The sequence below is a fragment of the Onychomys torridus genome, chromosome 8, assembly GCF_903995425.1.
Source record: "Onychomys torridus chromosome 8, mOncTor1.1, whole genome shotgun sequence".
Lineage (NCBI taxonomy): Eukaryota > Metazoa > Chordata > Mammalia > Rodentia > Cricetidae > Onychomys > Onychomys torridus.
In genome coordinates this window covers 72,576,716-72,600,585 of record NC_050450.1, presented here as the reverse complement: position 1 = coordinate 72,600,585, position 23,870 = coordinate 72,576,716, and the positions used below count along the sequence as shown (strand labels likewise).

Here is a 23,870-nt window from a genome sequence, read left to right as displayed (position 1 = left end):
GATAAAAGAGATGGTAGACCAGAACATGAATTCAGGTGAAGACTTAGTATTTCATAGTGACTTCATGCCAAGATTGTGAGGAGGGTAGAATGGTCTCCAACACTCCAAAGAGAAACGGGTAAGTATAAGTTCTTATTAATAAAAACAAACCTGGAGCCAGGTATTGGGGTGAATGCTGGAAGATCAGAGAAGTAGAACAAGCCACAGTCACCTCACCTCACCAATTCCTCAGCTGACCCTGTTTCCACAGACTGGAAGTCTCTGTGTCCTCATCTGAATGAATCTCAGCTGAACTGCTGCTAACCAGCCTAGTTCCTGGTTTTCACTCCTTATATACCTTTCTGCTTTCTGCCATCACTTCCTGGGATTAAAGGCATGAGTCACTATGCCTGGCTGTTTCCAATATGGCCTTGAACTCACAGAGATCCAGAGGGATTTCTGCCTCTGGAATGTTAGGGTTAAAGGCATGAGTGCCACCATTTTCTAGCCTCTGTATCTAGTGGCTGTTCTGTTCTCTGACCCCAGATAAGTTTATTAGGGTGCACAATATTTTGAGGAACACAATATCACCACAGTTAAGTATATGCTACAAGGAGAAATTTTGTTTTGTTTTGTTTTTTGTTGTTGAGGGAGAAAATAAATTCTGTTTAGAATATGTTGAATTTAACACAATCTTGTAAGGTCTTTTTTATGAAGACAGGGTTTCTCTGTGTAGCTCTGGCTGTCCTGGAACTCACTCTAGACCAGGCTGGCCTCAAACTGAGAGATCCTCCTGCCTCTGCCTCCTGAAGATAGTTCTAATTTTTTTAGAGACATTTTTAATTAAGAAGGATGTAGATATTTATTACTTGGTTGTTCAGAAGCAATTTAATTGCATTTCCCCAAAACTGTGTAATATGATAAGTCTATAATGAGAAAAATAGAACCCCATGAAATATCAGCATATATGGGATTAACAGAGGGAGAGGAGTTGATAAAGAATGCTCAGGAGGAGAGACAAAGACACCACAGTGCACACTGGAGTGTTTACCGTGAAGCAGAAGTGCCTGGTGTGTCAGAGGTCACAGAAGTCTTCTCCCTGTTGTCCCTTTCTTTACCCCAAGAGTCAGTCTGTCTGTCTCTCTTCCTCTCTCTCTCTGGGTTTTTTCAAGACAGTTTCTCTGTATAACCCTAGCTGTACTGGAACTCACTCTGTAGACCAAGCTGACCTCAAACTCAACAGAGATCCGCATGCCTCTGCCTCCCAGATGCTGAGATAAAAGGCATGTGCCACCACCACCTGGCTACTCAAGAATCTCTTGGCTTCTGTGTAAGACGAGAAGCAGAAGCCAAGGGGTCTTCAATACTAGAAAAGCTGTTTCTCCCTCTGTTCCTCCTCCTGTACCCCTTCACCCTCTTTCCCTTTCTCTAGACAGCGTTTCACTATGTATCCCTGGCTAACCTGGACCTCTCAGTGGTCCAGGCTGGCCTCAGACACAGAGATCTGCCTGCCTCTGCCTCCTGAGTGCAACTCTTACTGTCTGGTTTGTTTGATAAAAGCCTTTAGGATACCAGTTAATATGCTGTCCAAAGTCATGCATAATTCTGGTTAAAAATAAATGTAGAGAGAACAAAAGAAGTAGAAAATCACCACTGGGCAAACACCACAGCAAATATTTTATTTCAAGTTTAAAAAGAAAAATTGTGTGTGTGTATTCATCTGTGGAGGCCAGCAGTTGACATCATTTGCTTTCCCTATTGTTCTCTACAAACTTGAGTGTGCCATCTTGACTAGGCTAGCTAGTCAGCAAGCTTCCAGGATCCTCTTGTTACCTCACTGCCCCAGCACTTTGGTTCCAGGTACATCACTGTGCCTGGCTTTTAAGTGGGTTCTGGAGATCCCAATTCAGATCCTCTGTTTTTCACACCAAGCACTTTACCCCTTGTGTCACCCCCCCAGCTTCATATAGCAATGCATTTTTCAGATAAGGCCCACAAACAGATACTGAACCAATGGGCAAAAAAAATCTGAGGAGAGCCAGGATGGTCTCTGGGAGTTGTAGGCCAGCCTGGTCTACATAAGTGAGTTCCAGGCCACTTAGAGCTACATAATGAGACCCTGTACCAAAAAGAAAAGAAAAACTCTGAGGGGAAACAAATATCCTCATGGTCTCAAATTATTTTTAGTGTGTACAAGGCCCTGGACTCAATCCCAGCATCACTAAAACTCAGAAAGAAAAACAAAGCCCTTTGTGAGTCAGGTGTGGTGGTTCACACTTATAATCCCAGCACCCTGGAAACCAAGACAAAAGGAATGTTTCAAGCTTGAGACCAGCTTGAGCTGCAATATGAATTCTGTCATAAACAAACAAAAACTTTTAATTGTATAAAATGTTTATAAAGGAAAGAAACTATATAGATGTCTTTTGGTATAACATTAATAAACTGTATAGTCACAGGCACAGTCTGAAGGTGTGAAGACAATACAGAATGTTGCTCACCTGTTAGGTGACCTGCTTACACATTTACACAAAGCTATGTGTTACAGCCTATGACACAGAGGCTGTGGAGTGTATGCCTTTGACTGTGGAGCCATCACTAACCAAAGCATTGTATGTGGGACATAACTACATTACAGTCTCATTTTTAAACTGAGTTTGTGCATGTAAGTATGTATTTTTTCTGTTACTCTGGATTGAAAGGAATGCTGTTATTTTTGTAAAACTCATTTGTTGGAAAGAGAATGAAATCTGGGAGGTTTAGATATGAGTGATTCGATATCTGTAAAATGTTTCTAAACCTGAAATAATTATGCATGAGAATATTCATTGGATTTTTGTTTGTAAAGGTTTTGCTCAAAAAGTTGTTTTACATATATGTCTATGTTTTTGGTTGTATATAAAGTCATCCAAGCTTTTTCTAATAGGAAGAATAAAAAAGGGTACATTGTGGAATTCTCTGGTGCAATTTGATTTGTATTATGTGGTATATTTAGTTCATTTTACCTGGAAGTTTCAAAGTTCTGCACACAGAAATACCTTTTATATATTGGCAGGAAGTGCAGGTGCAGTAGCTTAAATTTCATGACATCTCAAACTAAAATTGACCTCGGAGTAGTTCAGAACTTAGCTATGCTCCCTCAGCTGAAGGTAAGACTGTGAAAGACCCAGCAGAGTTCCTGTGGAGATGGTAGAGTTGTGGGAGTCTTTCCTGGCTTGGGGACCCAGCACCAGTGAGTGACGGTGTTGGCACGGCCTGTTCTCTTGACAGTCCTCTTGCTAGTAGGTGACTTTAATGTCACTAAAAACTAAGATGCTCACAGAAAAGGAAACTAAGGTAGTTGGGTCCTTGTTGGCGTTTATCTGGAATGATGTCTAAAGATTTATAGATGCTCGAAGGCATAAGTGTATCTTTTCCCCACCTACTTAGCTGTGATCTAATGTGTCCATGTTGAACTGTCACTTTCACTGTTCTGCTACCAGATTGTTGCCTGTTGCAGTAAGGGGAAAAGAGAGAATAGAGTGGCAAGTGCCTGTGAACTTTCTCCTACTCTACCCTGAATCCAAGTCCATGGGATCATTCATGGGGTTCAACTGGTAGAATGTTTTCTTTGCTGAGGTAGTGATTGCTAATGTTGCTTCTGTTGTTTTCTTGCTTTATTTAGGTTTCATGTCCTTAGCAAGCTCCTGAGTTTCATGGCACCTATTGACCACACTGAAATGAATGATGATGCCAGGTGAGCAGTAGATTACTTTTGTCTCAAGTGGGTTCATGAAAGCTTGGTATTGACAAGTTCTACAGCCTATTATTACCCTCCTGTTTCTTATCAGTCATTGGCATTGAAACAAGGGCCTTGTCATGTGTTTACTCCCATGATTACTAAAAAGTCAAATCAAAATTTTCGTAAATCTCAACACTGCCACTTAGTGTTTTTGTTTTGTCTCAGCATTAGTCCACTTGCCCGGGTCATCTGAGCCCCTCTCCATGGCAGAGTCGTCGCTCTGTGTGCACCTGGTGCATGTGCTGTCTAGGCAGCATTCATGAGGAGGGGTGGAGCTTCTGTTGTGTTTGCTGAAGCTGCTGTTGGGATTGCAGACTTTTTTTTTTTTTTAATAAAAGAAGTAGGTGTTCATGAAGCTGTAGTGATAGGATACAGAGGGGAAGTGTGGATGTTCATTGTTATTCAGAGACAGCACTGTATTATTTATTCTAAGGCAGGCTCTCACTATATAGCCCAAGCTGGCCTAGGACTGAGATATCTGCCTGCCTCTGCTTCCCAAGTGCTGGGATTAAAGACATGTGCTGTACTGCCTTGCTTTACTTTATTATTTATTTTCTTGGCTCAGGCCAGACTGGAATTCTGTGTAGTCTAGACAAACCCATCCTTCTGCCTTGTTCACCCCAGTGAGGGGATTACAGGTGTTTGCCATCACACACAGCTAGGTTTTGTTGTTGTTGTTGTTGTTGTTGTTGTTTTAAAGAATAATTTCTTCTGCTGTGTATGATGACATGCATCTTTACTCCCAGCATTTGAAAGACAGAAGCAAGTGTATATCTGTAAGTTAAAGGCTAGCATGGTCTACATAGCAAGTTCTAGACCAGCCAGGGCTTACATAATGAGTTCCTGTTGAAGAAGGGGGAGGAAGAGGAAGATGAATTACCTCTTCTCTTTATTAATTTGCATTCTATTCTAATGAAGAGATTCCCCTTCCTTGTATTTATTTACTATTGAGTGCTTCATGTATAGCAACATGGACTCCTGCTTTCCTGTCTTACTCAATGAATCATTTCTTTTGATACTAAAACTGTATAGGTTGGTGGAAGCTCCTCCAAACTAACGTGTATCTGTTTATTATGACCCCAACATTCTTTATTTCCTTATTCTTTGGCACTGTTATGTTTGGCAGTTTGTTTTTAGGTAAGGTCTCACTACATATCCCTGGCTGGCTTTTAACTCTCTATAGACCAGGCTGGCCTCCACCATGCTGGGCCTTTCATAGCTTATCTAATACCTTCCTTGTACTTGCTCTAGAATTGTTTTTTCTTGTTTTGCTTGTTTGTTTTTGGCTTTTGGTTTTTGTTTTGTTGTTGTTGTTTTCCGAGACAGGTTTTCTCTGTGTAGTCCTGCCTGTCCTGGAACTTATTTTGTAGACCAGACTGGCCTCGAACTCACAGAGTTTGCCTGCCTCTACCTCCCACGTGCTGGGATGAAAGGCGTGTGCCACCACTGCCTGGCCTGTGAGCATTTTGTTGTCATTAAAATAATTTTTAAAATTCAAATGTCTACAATATTTTTCTATCATTTAGCCATTGACTGACTAGTAGACACATCATTTTTATCACAAATAATGCTGTGGTAATCTTTTTAGTGTAAACATTTGCCAAATGAAGTCACTGGTTAACTGTAGGTTGGCCTGGCTTTGCCAGGTGTCTCTCAAGTCACGTGTAGCCTTTAGACTTGCTACCAAACCTCATCAGATCACTTTGCCTCTTGCCTGTGAAAACAGATCTATGGATATAGGCAAACATAGTTGCCTGTTTTTTATTTGGTTTGTTTGAATATAAGGCAGTTTGTGGATAATCCTACATACACTTGTATCTGTTTTGTGACTACATTTTTCTCAAGTGCTTTGGAAGTGGCTGCCTAGTTATGATTGCCTTTTTAGTGGGTTTTGAAAGTTCCCAAGTAAAAGCTGAGCATTGTTATTCACACCTGTCATCCCAGCGCTTCAGAGGTGGTGGTGGAAGGATCAAGAATTCAGGGGGACAGGGAAACCAGTGAAGAGGTGCTTAGTGGTTGGAAATACGTACTGCTCTTCCAGAAGACTTGAGTTCAATTCCTGCTTGAAGGAGATCCAACTCGTCCAGCCTCTTCAGGCACCTGCATTCACATGCCCATACCTACACACAAGACGCACGCACACACACACACACACACACACATACTTTTTAAAAATGAAAGCAAGTCTTGAAAGGAAAGAAGGAAAGAAGGAAGGAAGGAAGGAAGGAAGGGGAGGGAGGGGGAGGGAGAGAGAGAGAGAGAGAGAGAGAGAGAGAGAGAGAGAGAGAGAGAGAGAGAGAGAAAAAAAAATGAATTTGGGGCTAGAGAGATAACTCAGTGCTTTAGAGGACCCGGTTAGATTTCCAGCACCCACATGGTGGCTGACAACTGTTTGTTACTCCATTTCCAGGGAGATTGACACCCTCTTACTGCCTCTGTGGGCATAAGCACATATATGGTACACATACATACATGCAGACAAAACACTTGTACATATAAAATCAAAATAATGGCTTAAAAAATTCATGGTGAGGTCTGGAGTGATGACTCGGTTAAGTGTGCTTATTCTTCTTACAGAGAGCCTCATCTTGGTTCCTAGCACCAGGTTGTATGGCTCTCCAACTGCTGGTAATTGTAGTTTCATGGGATCTCGTGTCCTTTTCTGGCATCTATGTGCATAAATATGCACACATACACAAATAAAAATAGTGGTTTTTTTGTTTTTGTTTTTTAAGGAGAGGGCTGGAGAAATGGCTCAGCAGTTAAGATCACATACTACTCTTGTAGGTGGTTCCTAGCACCTACATCAGGTGGCTCTCAACCATCCATAAAGCTAACTCTAGCTCCAGTGGTTCTGATCCCTCTGGCCTTTATTAAGGGCATCTGCACTCAGATCTGTATATCTACACACACACACACACACACACACACACACACACACACACACACACGTAAAATAACAAATCTTTTTTTTTTTTTAAAAGCTATTCAAAGCCATTCTCAGCTACATAGTGAGTCAGATACCAGCCTGAGTTACATGAGACCATGTTTCAAAAATTGAAAAGTAAATTGTGTTTTTGTTGTCCTGTCTGAATAACATGGGAAAATGTATTAATAAGAAAGCTAGGTGTTATTTTGGAATGAGGTTTCCTCTGAGTAGCCCAGGCTAGCCATGAACTTAAAATTATCCTGCCTCTACCTCCTGGATTATAGGGATGTACCACTGTACCAGCTTGGGGTTATATTATTAGTTCAGGCAGCAAATGAATAGTAATGAATTCTTTTGAATACATTACTGTGGAACCATTTAGAGTCCAGTATTCCTCTCCTTAGTTGGGAACTCTCTTTTCTTTCCCTCTCTCTTTCCCTTCCTCCCTCCCTTCTCTCTCCTCCCTCCTCCTTCCCCACCTGCCTGCCTGCCTGCCTCCCCTCCTTCCTCCCTGCTTTTCATTTCTTCCTTTCCCTTTCTTTTCTTTCCAAGTTCTTATGCATCACACACTGACCTCAAACTTGCTATATGGCAGAGGATGACATTGAACTTCAGATCCTCCTGCATCCACTTCCTGAGTGCTGAGATTATAGGTATGTGCTACTGTGCATTTTTTGTTCAGTGCTGGAGATTGAACCCAAGGTTTCATGCGTGATAGGCAACTACCATTACCAACTGAGCTGAATCTCTGGCTCTGGATTTTTTTAATATTATCTAGTACCCCAGAGGTTCTTTGTTTCTCAGAATCTTAGCTATACTTATCCTTCTTGATGATGTATTACATGCTACACTTACAAATTATTTGAAAAGCCAGGCATGGTGATACTTACCCATAATCCCAGCACTTGAAAAGCCGAGCCAGGAAGATAAAAAATTCAAGGCCAGTCTGTCCCATATAATGAGACCCTCATCTCAAACCAAAACCAAAAAAAAGTATTGAGAATGATTGCAACAGTTAGAATTATTTGATACTGGATGCCTAAGAAGCATAGGGACTGATTGCAGAACAAATCAGCCTGGGTTCTTCCTAGTACCAGTGATGCTAGAATGACTTGGTCTCTCCCGATCCTTGTGGTCCCAAGATGGATGCCAGCTTTAGTCACCAAACATCTACTTGAGACAGAAAGAGGAGGAAAGAATGGTGCCAACCATATCTGTGGGCTCTTGTTTTGAGTAAAAGCTTCCCCAGAATCCCTTACAGCAGCCTTTTCTTGAATTCCCTTGACCAGGTCTATGCTACATTGCCACCTTAGATAGAGCAGCAAAGGAGAAGGGGTTCAGACTGTGTTGTTTGGGCAGCAGGCCTGTAGCACTCTCTATTTATAGCAGGATAAAGATGTGTAGGCAAAAGTTTCTGATCTATGTTTAGCCTTGTGGCTTCAGTACAGCATTCTCATCTTGCTTCTTCTGCCTCTGGCTGGTGACTTCTGACTCTACCCTTCCTCTTCCCAGCATTCTCCTTGTCTGCTTGCCCCACCTACACTTCCTGCCTGGCTACTGGCAATCAACATTTTATTATACCAATTTAAGTGACCAATTAACAGTGTACAAGAGCATTATCCCACAGCAAAGATGTTTTGTTGTTGTTGGATACTAGTTACCAGCATCCTTCTCCAATTGATTGTCTTCATAATAAGGAAGTTGACAATGGTCTTATGGCTGGTGAATTGAGCATTTGTGTTTTGCTGTTTTATTATTTTTGAGACAAGGTCTGTATTGTAGCCCAGCCTGTCGTGGAAAGGCTGTTGTGGACCTCACTATATAGACTAGGCTGGCCTTGAACTCAGCTCTGCCTGCTTCTGCCTCCTGAGTATTGGGGTCAAAGGTCTTCACCATCATACCCCAAACTGAGCATGTGTGTTTTCTCACAGGGCACTCATTCATATTGTTTCCTGAGGGTGAAGTGTTCATCCATCTCTCTGCTCTGGCTTTGTCTTCTGAACAGACTATGAGTATTATAAGTGGGCATTAGCTTTTTCTGCTTCTAGTATCAAAACTTCCAGGGCTGGTAGTTATTGGTACTTTATCTTAAGTAAGGAAGGAAAGAGTAGTAGCATGACCACATTTATGAGTTTTGTTTTGTTCATTTGAGACAGTGTTTTGCTATGTATCCCATGCTGGACTTGAACTCATACTCTTCCTCCATAAGCCTCCTGAGTGCTGGGATTCCAGGTGTATGCCACCATGATTATTGGCTCCTTTGTTTTTCTTCCGTGGGAAACGAAAGTGGAAGTAATGTAGTACAGCCAGTACTCTGTAACCATAAGTTTTGTATCTAGAGTCAGCCAACCTTCCATTGAAAAAGTTTAGACAGAAGGCACTGGGGAGATTATACAGAAAGCATGAGGACCTCAGTTGGAATCCCCAGAACCTAACTAAGTAAATCCTGGTGCAGTAGTGTGCGTCTTTGCATCTGTAGTCTAGCTCACTTACAGTGAGTTAGGGGGTGGGGAACAACAGAATCCCTACAAGCTTAATGGGCCAGCTAGCCAGGAGTACACAGCAGTGAACAAGAGACCTTGTCTAATACAAGGTGGACAGGGCCAGCAAGATGGCTTAGTGGGTACAGGCTCTTGCAACCAAGATTGATGATAGGAGTTTGATCCCTGGGTTCCACATGGTAGAAGGAGAGAATTGACTTCCTAACGTCTTCCTCTGACCTCACAAACATACCCACATACAATAAATAAGTATAAAAATTTTGAAATAAAAATAGAACAAGGTGGAAGGCAAGGACTGACACCCAAGGTTGTCCTCTGACTTCCACGTGGATGTTATGGCATGCATGTGCCTGCACTCACAGACATGACTTTTGTGCTCACACATACACATACATGCACAAACATAAGAAAATATTTAATGAAAGAAAAATTGTGTGCTCAGCTGTGGAGCACTTGCCTAGTATGCCTAAGGTTGTGGGTATGATCCCAGAACCACTAAAAAGGGATGGAAGGGGAGGGGGGAGAGAGGACAGTTGTGTATGTGTTGAACATGCTTTTCCATGGCATTACTTCTAAATGTTACAGTAAACGATGATTACATAGCTCATGTAATACATACTGATTCCCATAGTTGAGTAGAGATGCTTGAATCTAGTGGTTGGCAGGAGTTTATGCAAATGCTACGCTGTTTGATGCAGAACTAAAGCCTCTGCAGATGTTGGTATTGGTACATTCCTCGTGTATTCATAGGAGACAGTAGTCATTGTAATGCCGGGTTCTGGTGTCTTAGGGGAAGGGGAGGCATCCTGAAGCCAGTCTGCCATGTGTACTGGGGGCCACTGTACTGTGGCATTCATGCAGTAACATTCTGTGTCTCATTTTTATGCCACGATGGGAAATGTTCATCACTGTTTGAACACCACTGTCTCCTCAGACTGCCTTTTCTCAAGTGAACAGTTTAGGTTTTGCTAACTTACAGATAAATCATTCTTGCCATGAGTGTGAGAGAACAGAGATTTAAAAAATGTTTTTGTTTGTTTGCTTGCTTGCTTGCTTGCTTGTTTGTTTTGTTTCTGATTTTAAGTTAGAGAAGGACTTCATAAGCATGATGCAGGGACCAAAATTCATATAGGTCCCACTGAGAAAGACATCAGAAACAAGGTTCATAGGCAGATGACAAACAGAACAAGTCAGATATCCAGGGGATCTAACACTCTCACATAGACACACATAAAGGCCAAACGCCAATGCACATAAAATAAATTAATTCATTTTTAAAAAGTGTGTGTGTGTGTGTGTGTGTGTGTGTGTGTGTGTGTGTGTAAGGAGCTTTTGATGAAATTATAAGCAATTATTGAGAAAGAAGTGGAGTTGTATAACGTAACAGTGGAAAAGGTAGCCTGCAAAACACTTACCATATTATAATTCTATTTCTGAGTTAACAAGATAAACAAGTTGAGTCTCCATACTCAGAACCAGAAGATTCAGGAGTTTCCCAGGTTTGGGAAGTATTTGTATAGACTTTACCAGAATAAGAAAATCTGAAATCAAAAAGGTGGCACGCTGTTCAGCTATTTGAGCAGCATGTTGGTACTAAAGTTTCAGATTTCAGGGGCTAGGATGCATCTTAATGGTACAGCCCTTGCCTAGAATCCCTGAAGTTTCAGTTCACAGCACTGTGAAACAGAACAAAGCACAAGTTTAAGGTTTTCATATTGGTGGTGCCCAACATTTGTAAAGCAGCACCCACACGGTGGTTCGTAACACTTTGAAACTCCATTTCCAGAGTATCCATCCAGTGCCCTCATTTGGACTCCATGGGTGCCAGGCATGCAGTGTGAACTTTCACACAGTGTACATACATACATACATGCAAGCAAAACACATAAAATAAAATGAAAAAATTAAAATGTAAAAGTTAAAAAGCACTAAGCAGGCATATGGTATCCTCCTGTGTCTCTGTCACAGTGTGTGACCGAATGGAGAGTGTCTCCTCCGTGATTAGCAGTGGGGAAGGACAGGATGACAAGGAGTGAAGAGACCAGCAGTGCTGTACTTCTCCTGCCTCTAGGCTATCCCTAACCTACTCCACAGAGAACTCAAGCTGTCTCTTATTAGGAGGTGAGAAGCCTTTGATGTTTATCGCTGGGGGCTGGAGGGGAAGTAAGTGATACTTTTACTCTATTGTGTGTCTCTAGTATTTGAATTTTCTACAGCTTTGTATCAACAGCAAAAAAGCTATTTTTAATTTTGAAATTCCATATGTGAACTATGGAGGCAGTGGGAAGATTCTGATACTCCTCTGTTGGAGTATGCAAAGGGAAAGATAGTCTCTCCCTGGTGGTTTCTGCCCTAAACTGACTTTGTGGCACCTAGCTCCTTGTTTTCAGGCTCTCTCCCTCACTGTGGTATAATGTAGGTAGGCAACACAGAACTCCCTGCACTCTGGATATTTTGTTCCCAGAAGCAGCCCCTCACAATTCTGAGTTGGCCCAGGTCTGGGGGTTGCCTTCAGCTCTCTGCAGGTGTTCCTTGGCTCCTGGTTATTGTTTGCAAATAAGCCTAAATTGGATTCATACCCAGTGGATTTGGGGGCTCATCCCTGACTCTCCCATATCCCTGTCCAGTTTGAGCTCAATAAATTTGCATTGGATGGATTGGACTGAAATGGGAATGTAGTTATTAAGAGAAAGAGCAGAGCTCTGTGACACAGAGAGGGCAGTGTGGCAGCCCATCTCGTCTCCTGTGGAGTGTTCTTTAGTTAGTTAATTCTTGCTGATACAAATTCTTTTCTCACACTAGGAATTTTTGTCTTCAAATGATCTATTAAAAAAAAAAAAAAAAACCTTTTTAAATGCAAAGTAGCCTAGCTGAGTTCTTGTGTCGCCCACCATACTTTGTTTTGCACGAGGTTCACTTTGGATCCTGGTTTAAGTGCTTCCAGGACACTTCTGTTAATGAAAGTCTTGTGTGACCCTGACGTGTCCTATGTCTGGTAATGTGCACTCCATCTCTGAGGGAGACACATGTGTCTGGCACACATTTCCAGAATTGAAAGAATTTTTGCGTGTTTGCACAAGGGTGAGAACAGGCATGGGCTGCCAGTCTGCACAGTTCTCACTTTCCCTTCTGACTTGTGGGCAGAGGTCCTTCTGAGCTGGTCAAGGATTTTGAGAAGTTCTCACCTGCTGTGAGTACTGATCCAGGGAGAGTATGGTGGTCAGTGAACTTCCATGACCTTCCCCTGCTGCTGCTGCTGCTGCTGCTGCTGCTGTTGGCAAGGCGATGGGAGATGGGGAGATAGCTGCCTTTTGCTGTCTATACTAGGGACTTGAGGCTGACTTGAAAGGTGTGAGGTCTTGTCAAGTGTGGTACAAGGTCAGTCCTATGCCCTTGGCAAGACCGTAAGACTTGCTAAGAAGGAGTCTGTGGCTGAGCTGCACTGACTGGTTTCTGCCCTTGGCAGGGACAGTGGGTCTAAGCATTACAGTCAGCTGGATACAGGCCAGAGAAAAGTGGTGTGGCTGCATTTGCTGCCACTTTTAAGAGAGTTCTCCCACCAGATTGATTCTAGCACTGCCCTTATAAATGCAGGTGATGGCCTTTTTCTGTGTAACTTTCTTTCTCTTATTACAAACATAATGGCAACCTAAGCATTTAGAATTGTTCCTTTGCAACAAAATAAACAAACAAAAAAAAACCCAACAAATTCTTAGTAGGAACAGCAGCCTTATCCTCTCCTCCTTATTAAAACATCACCTTCCTCACTTATATAAAGCTACTGGCCTTAAAAAGAACAAGGAGAGCCAGGCGGTGGTGGCGCATTCCTTTAATCCCAGCACTCGGAAGGCAGAGCCAGGCGCATCTCTGTGAGTTCAAGGCCAGCCTGGACTACAGAGTGAGATCCAGGAGAAACCCTGTCTCAAAAAAAAAAAAAAAAGCAAACAACAACAACAACAAAAAGAACAAGGAGAGGAAGGAAACTTTAATGATAAGTACTGTGTACTGAGCACATTATTGTTTTACATCCAGAATTTAAGAAATGTACAAATGGGAGCTCCTCCTATAAAGTGCTTTGTCAACATCATAGCTGTGTTGCTCCTGAGGTGCCTTAGTATAATAGAATTCCTACAGGCAATTTGTCTTCAGCTTGCCATTTTTGTGTATGGGTCTGCAGCCTACATGCAGGCATGTTCTACCACTCTCCTGTCCTGTCCCCAGAGCAGTCCTGTCCCCAGCCTATACCAGCTTTCTTAAAGCTTTCCTGCCTACTGTGCAGCTTTTTTGTTCGATAGAAGCGGGCACTGGTCTTGATGACCAGCTCCGTGCGGTAGCTTGCATGGCATTGAGAGCTCATCTGCTCATGACCCCAGGAAACACCTTACAGATTTTCTGTTGGGTAAGAATTTCAGGCAAGAATGGTTAAAATACAGATGTTTTCTCTGAGGCTGCTTATCTCCTAAGAAGACACAGGTTCTTCTGACAGGTGAAGCAAGTCTGGGCAGATATGCAACATTGATCTAATCAGCAGAACAAGAGCCCTGCTCTAACTGGTGCCGCCTTTACCAGTGTCATTAAAGGCTCCCATTACTCTTTTATTAGTCGCTCCCTCTCTTCCTTATCAGATTGCAGGGCAAACATAACTCACGGCAGTGATTTGATCTCTGTTAAAGAGGATTACAGCTTTGCATTAACTCGGATTGACATAGTTTATAATTCACTTGTTGATACGCAGGGGGTGTTGCCACATGCCTGACCTCCCTCAGCAGTGCTGGGGGAAAGGACCCCCATATATCATCATTAAAGATGGCACCCAGCACAGACAGGAGATCCAGGCCTTCTTCCAGTAACAGCAGAAAGGACAAAAGGAACACTCAAGCTCAAGCCTGAGACTCTCAGAACCGGCTTGAAAAGAAAACATTACTGTTTTGCCTTGCTTTTCCTGTTTGTGCTGTTCAGCCTCCCACTCTAGAGAATTTGAACTGTCAAATTGAAGTTTGGTTCCAAGCAGGATAGAAAGTGATAAAAGTGCATCTTCTTAATCGCACTGTGGACACCAGCAGATAAATCCTTCAACATGGGGCTTCGTTGCGGCAGTTCTTATTTCTGTGGCCACATTTTCAGCATTTCCTCACAATTTTAAATTCCTTTTTCCCCTCAAAGGGAATTGCATGTTCTTTAAAGTGATTCTAGATGTTTTTCTTAAGGATTTGTTTTAAAATTATTATGAGATTTTTAAATGTAGTATCTTAACAGATACTGCTTTAACCATTGCTAGAGTGACTTCCAGGTATGTGGCTGAGCTTTCCATGTGATGTCCTTACTTGCTTTGGTTTTTCTGCCCTGAGCGGTCACCCGGTTCTGATCAGCAGTGAATGGCAGTGAAGGACAGTGACATTCTACTCACTGAGCACCACTACTATGTCAGACCCTGAACTACCCATCCCTCCACATTTCATTCAGTCCTTATCAGAAGGCAGTGGGATGGCTGGCATTATCTACATTTTGTGATTAAAACATTAAAGCATGGAGTAATTAAATAACTTGCTCAAGTTAAAAGCAAGTTGTGAACTAGAGTGTCCCAGAGTACAGCTGCTAACCCCTGCTGCTGCTACTGGAGAGTTTGTCTCTCACCCAAAGACCAAATTTTGACTTGCCTAGAGTAAATGTATTTGTTTTGTGTGTGTTCATGCACACGCCTGGCACATGTGGAAGTCGGTTCTTCCTTCTAGCACATGGATTCCGGGAACCAAACTCAGGCCATCAGGTCTGGGGCCTGGGGCCTTTACCAACTGAACCATCTTAGCAGCTCTGCTTTTATCTTTTACAATGAATTATTTTTGTGTGCATTTTATTCAGATAAGTACATACATATCTTTATCTTTTTTCCACTTACTCTGTATTGTAAGAATTTTGCTGGCCTTGTTTTTTAAAAGTACACAGTAAGAAAATCCATTAAAGGCCTTTTTATTGTGGGGCATTATAGCTGCTTTTGCATATCTTTAAGCGTACATACTATGTTTGTGCTTGGCAGTCTCCCTCTCCATCCCAGGAGCTGTCCTCACATCCTTTCGTTCCCTCTGACTTCTGTTAATGCTCTTAGAGCTTTGTTTAATACAGAATGTTGCTCAGTGCTCTCCAGTTCTTGGCTCTCTGGCTTTTCCAGTCCAAATGTCCCATCATGCAACTGTGACTGTAACAGTGGTTACATCAGCTCTGCACAGCTCCACATTCAGCTTCCTTGATTCTCTGGAAGCAATATGTTCTTCTTTACCTGTGGAATGAACCTGTTTACTTTGTCTCCACTCCTGTGTCCTTGTCACATATTGAAGTAGCATGCCCTCATGCCATCCTGTTTCAGATCTTTCTCTGTCCCCTAGCCAGCTCCCAAATCACGGCACTGAGACTTATTAATTATGAAAGCTTGGCTGATAACTTAGGCTTGTTTCTAACTAGCTCTTATAACTTAAATTAACCCATTTCTATTAATCTCATGGGTGTTACCTCCCCTACTGTATGTTTTACTTGTTCTGGATCTGGCTGGTGACTCCACTTTCTTCCCAGTGTTCTCTCTGCTTGAAAATCCTGCCTAGCTATTGGCCATTCAGCTTTTTATTAAACTAATCCTAGTGACACATCTTCACAGTGTACAAAATGATTATTCCACAACATTTCTCCCTTTTTATCTAAATAAAAAGGAAAGGTTTTAACTATCATACTAAAACAATAAGAACAATCATCAGGTATTGTCTAAATAGAAATGAAAGTTATTAACCTTAACAAATGAAACTACATACAATAAGAATAATTATCAAGTAAGAATTACATTCATCCATGTAATGTTGGGGCATCCATCTTCAGCCTACAGGCCCAGAGTATCTGGCAGACCCTTCTGTGAAGCAGGAATTTTGAAGGATGGCCCCGCCTTATCTTGGCAAAGTTCAAGAGTCTTTTTCCTTCATGTCCTGTTTGTCCAGTCTGTACAGCATAATGTCAGCAGTCAAGACAAGAGCAGTTTCGTGCCCAAATGGCTAGTTTTGCCTCATTGAAAACAAACTCCATAAGGAGTTCTTCAGTGCCCATCATCTTCTCTGAAGTAAATTGGTGCTGCCAGAAAGTGTCTCATTGTCCTGAAAAGCCCTGTGGCAACAAACATTTTAAATGCCGTACTGTGTGGGTCTTTGTTTGAAGACTATCTAAATGTATCTGTTTAACCTTGAAAACATACTTACTATGACTACAAGTTTGATTATTATAGATGACTACTAATCTGCATTTCTTAATTATACATTACGTTTTTAAATAAGCTGCATAAGAACAATACCCCAAACAAGAGTAGGAACATATATTCAGTATAACAAAAATAACTTTAAATTTGTATCAGTATACCAGCGTCCATACCAATGTTAAATATTTGAGGTTAATATTTGTCTTTTTATCCTATATTCCTATATCTCCCCCCCCCCAAAATAATGACAAACATCCATAACCCATCCGGTAACAAAAAAACCACCTACCCTGTCTCTTGGGAATGTGGGCATTGTGTTCTATAGACTGCTGCCTATAGTCCAAGGGGTGCTATCATCTTTGAGGGACCCTGAGAAAATTAGGATAATGATCAAGTCCTGGCTAGAATAGTCTGTGAGGCTGGACCATCTCAACCAGCAGCCTTGAAGCTGTTCTGGATGCACAACTATGAGAAAACTGCAACAGAAGTACTCTGAGAAGCTGGGTCATTTGGGCACCTGCTTTCATTGGTGTCTGATCCCCTTGCTCTGAAAACCCATAAACTTCCAAAGGTAATGTACATATATCTGCATTAACACAAGTATGGACTGTGCATTGTACACAAGCCAGCCAAAGATGATTTTGTGTTGTTTTATGTTTGAGCAGGTAAAATATACGTCACCTGTCTTGTAGTTGTTTTAGGTTTATTTCTTTATGTCTGTAACCGAGATTTTCAGGAGGGGGAGTCTTCCCTGATCAAATCTGATCTCTATCAACTTTGAACAAATCCACAGCCTTTCATTTCTTGTGGAAACAAAAGCATAACCTCTTCCCCAAAGCAACACATTTTTTGAGCTCCATTTTAAAGATAAGGCATTCTTAAAGTTTCTAGGCTTGTTTATTTCAGCAGTTTTTTTTTTTTTTCACAATTCCCTGTCTCCTAGTAGCTGTTGTTTGCTTATCAGCAATCAAAAAAATTTAAAGACAATACAATAGCATATAGGGTCCAGGCTCCTTATGTATTTCCTATCTCTACGTGGTCTTATTCCTTTTTTTACTACTTTACTATTACTTTAAAGGCTTTATTATTTTCAAACTATTTATTTATTCATGTGACTGTATATATCCTTTTTCTTAGGCCTACAAACATTGTTAAACATACTGTAACCTGGTTAGAGGGTTTTTTTTTTTTCTGTCTGAACCTGCTTTACTGCATATCTGTAATCTTTTCTGTCAACATAAGTGAAACCTTAAACTGCATAGCACCCTAGTGACTCAGGCCTGCAGGCAGTGGCCAAGAGTGGCATGAGAGACTACAGAACTAAGAAGCCAAGTTTGGCTTTGTTTTGTGTATTTGGAACCTTTTTTTTTTTTTTTTTTTTTTTTAAGATTTCTCAGGTCTTATGTGGAAATACATGCCCTCATCCTGGACGCCATAATTATGAAAGCTTGGCTGATAGCTTAGGCTTGTTTCTAACTAGCTCTTATAACATAATTAACCCATTTCTATTAATCTATGTGCTACCACATGACTCATGACTGTTACCTCTCCTCCTGCATGTTTTGCTTGTTCTCCGTCTGGCTGGAGACTCTGCTTTCTTCTTCCCAGCGTTCTCTCTGCCCCAAAAATCCTGCCTAGCTATTCACCTTTTTATTAAATCAATCGGAGTGACAAATCTTCGCAGTGTACAAAAAGATTATTTCACACAACTATCCAATGTGGGACTGCATCCCAAGAACATACTCTCATACTCTTCACTGTCCTCTCCTGTGGAAGTGTCCAGTTAATCTGAGATCCAGGCTTTTGCCTTTCCTCTCTTACAGTATTTACTGCAGTTCACAAAAGCACTGACTGGAGGGTTTTTCTTGCTAAAACATTAACTCAGAAGTGCACGAGAGCAGCTGTTGTCCAGGTGTTAGCCCAGAATAATATGTTTAATCCTAACTGTATTCTGACTATCGAAAAGCATTTTTGTAGCACAGGTATTATTTGCCAGACAATTTGTTTAAGCCTTCTGATTTACTGTTAGCACTCAAAGGCAGAGGACTGGCTGGAGGTGAGTATGTCCACTACAGTGCTCATGTGTGGTGTGGCCGAGATAACTTCTCTGTGTGTTTCAGTGTCTTTCTTTGAATGCACTCTTTATAGGTAATATTTAAATAAATGAAGTTTGTGTTTTCACACATTTGTGTGTGCCCTTGTCACTTTGCCTAGGCATGGACATTCCCATCTCTGTGTCAGATTAGAACTAGCATGGGCTACTTTTTTCTGTGAAGGTTACTCTTAGAATTCTGTGCACAGGGGCCAGCAAGATCATTTTGAGACTAGTGCTGTAAGATGGACTCCATTACGGAACCCTCTCTGAACTATCTGACTCCTCCTGTTGTAGGTCACTCCACAGGTTATGTCCATTCTAGAACATTGTCCTGCTGGTCCCCACCTGGTTACTGTAGTCATAGTTTACAGTCATGTTGGAAAAAACCTCCTGAGGTGAGGGGTCCAATATTGGAGATCTTTGACACCCAGCCTTTGTTTAGAGTATGTTTGAGGTCATTTTTACTTGGGTCAACCTAGGGGAAAGATCTTCTAAAAACGCCCATTTTTCTATCACATTTTCCATCAAAAGTATTCTACTTTCCTTGACTGGTGTTTATGCCAGGTTGGGTGTCTGTTTATGCCAGGTTGGGTGTCTGGTGACCTCCTACAAATTACTGGTTATTGTGGAAACATGGTGAGCTCCAGCAGGACTCTGGATGACTAGTAGAAGCTATAGGCTGCTTTTAGAATTGTCCCATTTAAGAAGAAAACAGTAGTAGAATGGATTCTGTTTGTGCATCAGGAAGGCATCATAAACCTTGTTTCCTCCTATTGGTATGAAAAGAAAACCTTGCTGGGTGGTGGCGGCACATGCCTTTAATCCCAGCACTTGGGAGGCATAAGCAAACAGATCTCTGTGAGTTCAAGGCCAGCCTGGTCTACAGATTGAGTTCCAGGACAGCCAAGGCTGTTACAAAGAGAAACCCTGTCCCCCCCCCCCCCCCACACACACCCAAAAAAAGAAGACAAAGAAAAGAAAGAAAGCCTAGAAAAAGTGGTGGCGCATACTTTTAATCCCAGCACATGGGAGGCAGAGCCAGGCAGATCTCTATGAGTTTGAGGCCAGCCTGGGCTACAGAGTGAGTTCCAGGAAAGGTGCAAAAGCTACACAGAGAAACCCTGTCTCGAAAACACACACACACACACACACACACACACACACACACACACACACACACGCAAAGAAAGAAAAAAAGAGAAGAAAAAAGGGCCCAGGGTGGTGTTGCTGAGCACTCCTGGGGTGAGGTCTTGGAGGAGCAGCAGCCGCACCTTGTATTCTGTTCACGCTCCCTCGGGAAGCAGTGCACTTTATAAACATTAACTCGCTTCACCCTCTGGGCACTTCTACTTAAAAGGTAAATAAGGCTGAAAGCTCTTTCTTCTCCAATACAGATGAGGAACAGCAGTCAGGGAGGGAACTGGCTTGAGCAGAGGCTGGTTAGGTGGGGTTTAGATGGGCTGTGGTGGTGTCCTGGGCAGTGGGGGTTGGGCCTTTGTGTGGAGTGTGAAAGCTGCAAAGACAGCAATTGTTCCTCAGTGCTGTGTGCTCCTTATGAGAGAGAAGACATCAGTACACATTTTCCCTCTCTCTCTCCCTCTCTCTCTCACACACACACACACACACACACACACACACACACGGCAGCCCTCCACCTCTCCCACAGCTCAATGATCCTGCAGGGGAGGCACAGCTCTGCAAGCCAGCAGGGTACACCAGCTTCCAGGGGAGGGCATGGAAACTCCTCATTCTGCACTTAGTCAAGCTCCCTAAAGTCAGTCAGAACACTGGCTGAGACCGTCACTGCTGAGTGCAGGAGCCAGCTGGTCCAGCTAGAGTGAGACAATGCCATGCTGTGGGGGCTGAGGGTTCTTTGGGTGTGTTCTGACAAGAGGTGTACCTAGCACAGACTTTGTTCTGAACTCTCTCCTGGTTTATGGAGAAGTGCTTTGAAAGATACTGTTAGGAAATAAAAAGATGGAGGCAGCAATGTATCTTCTCAGTTTTTGTACAGATAATCATAAAGCCGGGCATGGCAGCTCATGCCACAATCCCCATAATGTAGAGGCTGAGACAGGTAGAGCATTGTAAATTCAAGGCCAGCTTGGACTACACAGTGATGGGCCTATCTGAAGTTACAGTGTTCTTCCATTGTTAATATTTTAAAAGTCGACATTGATATCTGGAACTCAGTTACAGCTCCCTGCCAGTAAACAGTTGACTGTAGGATGTGAATAACAGAATTTTTGCCACTGTCAACAGAATGAGGGTTCAGGTGACTGAATGGCCTTGCTGAGCAAGGAGGACCGCAGTGGGCCCCATGCAGCTGAGCAGCTCTGGAGACTATGAGTGTCCTTCTGCACACAGAAGAGGCACGAGAGTGAGAGCACATAAGTTGTCCAGATGCAAGAGGAAGGCTGAGCGTGGAGGCTAGAAGAGCAGCTGAAAGACAAGCGGGGCAGGGGCTCGTGGAGCCTGGCCACGTGGGTGGGCATCCTGACAACAGGCCAGCATGCTGGCTCTTCCAAAGGGAGGACCATGTGCCTGGCTGACATGAACTCCCTGGCCAGTTTCTCCATGTTCCCACTCCCGAGAAGCTGAGGTTCTGTGGAGTGATAACTGCGTCCTGGGCAGCTCCAGGCCCTGTATCCTTTGGGCCACAGCCCTGGTGTGAATGACTGCCTTGGTACCAACTTCACCCTCTCTGCCGCTAAGGAAGTAATTCTCATCTAAGCAGCGAACCATCCCCTGGCTTTTAACAGGAGCCATTGGAGGGCTGCTATTGGAACAGGGAGCTTCATCTTCCTGAAGCCAGCAGTCATGAAACCATAAACACAATAGCAGTCAACTCTATTGCCAGCATCGTGGTGGCCTGACGTTAATATTAAACATCTCCAGCAACACAGAGTGCCCTGTGCCCAACTCCAGAATAAAAATAAATAAAAATAAGAGAAAACCTGGTTTAAAAAAAACAGTGAGGTGATTTGTCTTCTCTCACATCAGATCTGTTATAAAACAGTCAAACTGTGGAGGTAGAAATCATCCCAGGAATATGGAATAGTAATGCACAGGAGTAGCGAGGAGCAGGGTTCCTTTTGTCCAAACCCCGCCCCCAGCAAGGCCAGTAAGGTAAGTTATTTTTCTCTAAAAGAACATGAGAGATTGAAGCTCCTGGGAGGGATGGTCGGAGTGTTGAGTAGTTCTGTCTTTGTTAGTGTGCAGTGAGTGCGTAACTGAGGAGAGGAGAATGCCTTTACCAACTCCCACCACTGTCCTCTGCCTCCGCCCTTCTCCCCATCTTCTCGGGCCCTTTGTTTGGGGCCTGAACCTGCTTCTTTAAACATTTATAAATCTCAAGTCGGTCTGATCTCCAGGAGACAGGCCAGAGGCCACATGTCACCAGCTGTGATTTAGAGCTGTAGGACTAAAAGCATCTGACCTGACCGAAAGAGTGCGTTGGAACAGCCTCCTCAAGTCCCCTCCAAGCTCCAGGAGGATGGTGATGAGAGGGGACGGCCTGGGTAATTTGTGGGCTCCCAGCTGTCTGGGCTCCTGGTCCCCTTTGAAATGAGTCGTGTACTGCCACCTTGTGGTGGATTGGCACATTTGCAGTTTGCTATCTAGAAAGCAGGGACAGATGAAGAGATTACTCTGCATTCAGACTCGGGTGGTGAGTGACACTAGACAGATTCTCTGAGTCACTTACTGCTTTGCTGGCTGTGATCCTATCGCAAAGTTCCCAGGATGATTTTTTTTTTTTTTTAAGGAAAAAAAGACACAAAGAAGTAGGTCTTCTGTGGGAAGTTGTCTCTTCCCTTCTCTGCTACTCACTTCTTTGTGTGGTGTATGTGTGTCTAGGGGTGCAGGGGGAGAGCGTGTGTGGGTTTTGGTGTGAAACCTGAGATCAACAAGGAATCTGAGAGCCACCTTTGGTGGTGATAGGAGAATAAAGGGGTCTGCGTTGCCCTCCTTAGCTGTGCACAGGAGTCATAACTTCTGCCCATGACTTCATTGTGTTACTGGAGCCAGCTGTGAGGTGTCAAGGAAGCCAATCGCTCCTCACATGTGTGAAGGAGATACTGCTCTGTGCTCTAGAGTCTTACTGCTCAAGAAGCTGCAGTTTACTCAGGCCGAGGTGAAGACCACCTGTGACAGCAGGCTACAGCCCTGTGCACCATTCGGTCCTGTGCTGCAGGCCAGGGCTGTGCTCACTTCCTGTTGGGAGATTTAAGACCGCAAGCAGTCATCCCTCCGTGTCATGTGTCTCTGTAAAAAGAAAGAAGCAGCGGCAATGCACAATCATTGCCCCCTGACTCGCTCTTTCTGACAGAATGCAGACATTCTACTGGAAGAGGATCCTTTATTTACTACCATTGGCACATGCCAAGTTCTAATTGGAAGGCACCTTCCTGTAGTATTTAGAACGCCTGAACCTATTGGCTGACAGAGCAGAGGAGAGTAGAACTCCAAGGCAGCGGGTGTTATGTGTTCAAGATGTGGGAGGCTAGCCCAGGATGTGGCTCAGGGTTATAGCACTTGTCTGAGCTAGAGAAGGCCCTGGATATGTTCCTAGCATGCTATGTTGACACACAGCTGGGATTGGCACAGAGGGGCTGAGAGCCTTACCTAGAAAGGCAAATTGGAGGCTTTGGGGGTTCAGACAGACTGCCAGGAAGGTTTGCAGCAGCAGTGGAGAGAGCTGAGGGTCTGAAGCCGGGCAGCCTGCTGTGGGGGGCAGCCTGCTGTGGGGGGCAGCCTGCTATGGGGGGCAGCCATTGGCCTTGCTTTTGTCCTGGCTCTGGGGACACGGGCCAGTTGGCTAGTCATAGAATGGGAGAGTTTGGTCTCTGTGGGTCCCTCTTAAGTGGAGTAGTTGTCTGGGCAGGTGACTGAAAATGGCCATCTTTCTAATCTGACTTCTGCTGTCCCTTTGTGTCTTTTTGTTTATTTGGTTTTTTTGTTGTTGTTTTGTGGGTTGGTTTTTTTTGTTTTGTTTTTACATTTTAAAAAATGTGTTTGTATATGTGTGAATCTGCATATTAGTGCAAGTGCCTCCAGAGGTCAGAAGAGGGTTTCAGATCCCCCGAATCTGGATTTATAGGCAGTTGTGCACCACCCAAAGCACTGGGAACCAAAGTTGGATCCTCTGAAAGAGCAGTATGCACTCTTAACAGCTGAGCCATCCCTCTGGCCTCCTGTTGGATCTTTATGATCCTCCACAGTGGTTAGTGAAGTTCAGGTTGGCATTCAGACATTTATTAATTTATCATACTGTGTGTTAGATTTGAGGCCAAGGAATATGCATGTCTAGTATGTGCTTATAAGCTTCCAAAAGGGCTAAGTAGCCCGGTGGTGGT

At 43.2% G+C, this 23,870-nt stretch overlaps 1 protein-coding gene across 2 annotated transcripts in view; it reads left to right on the top strand.

The window, feature by feature from the left end:
* Nucleotides 1–23,870, top strand: part of Aatf (apoptosis antagonizing transcription factor) — a 112,628-nt gene that overhangs the window by 83,037 nt on the left and 5,721 nt on the right. Inside the window, exons 11-12 of one of the 2 annotated variants that reach the window (XR_004945705.1) lie at nucleotides 3,644–3,715; nucleotides 11,159–11,311. Coding sequence is in view for 1 of the 2 variants with exons in the window: in XM_036197905.1 (XP_036053798.1) it covers nucleotides 3,644–3,715 (72 nt within the window). In the remaining variant the exon portion in view is untranslated. The remainder of the gene's footprint in view (nucleotides 1–3,643; nucleotides 3,716–11,158; nucleotides 11,312–23,870) is intronic. The other variant, XM_036197905.1, reaches the window with a different exon arrangement.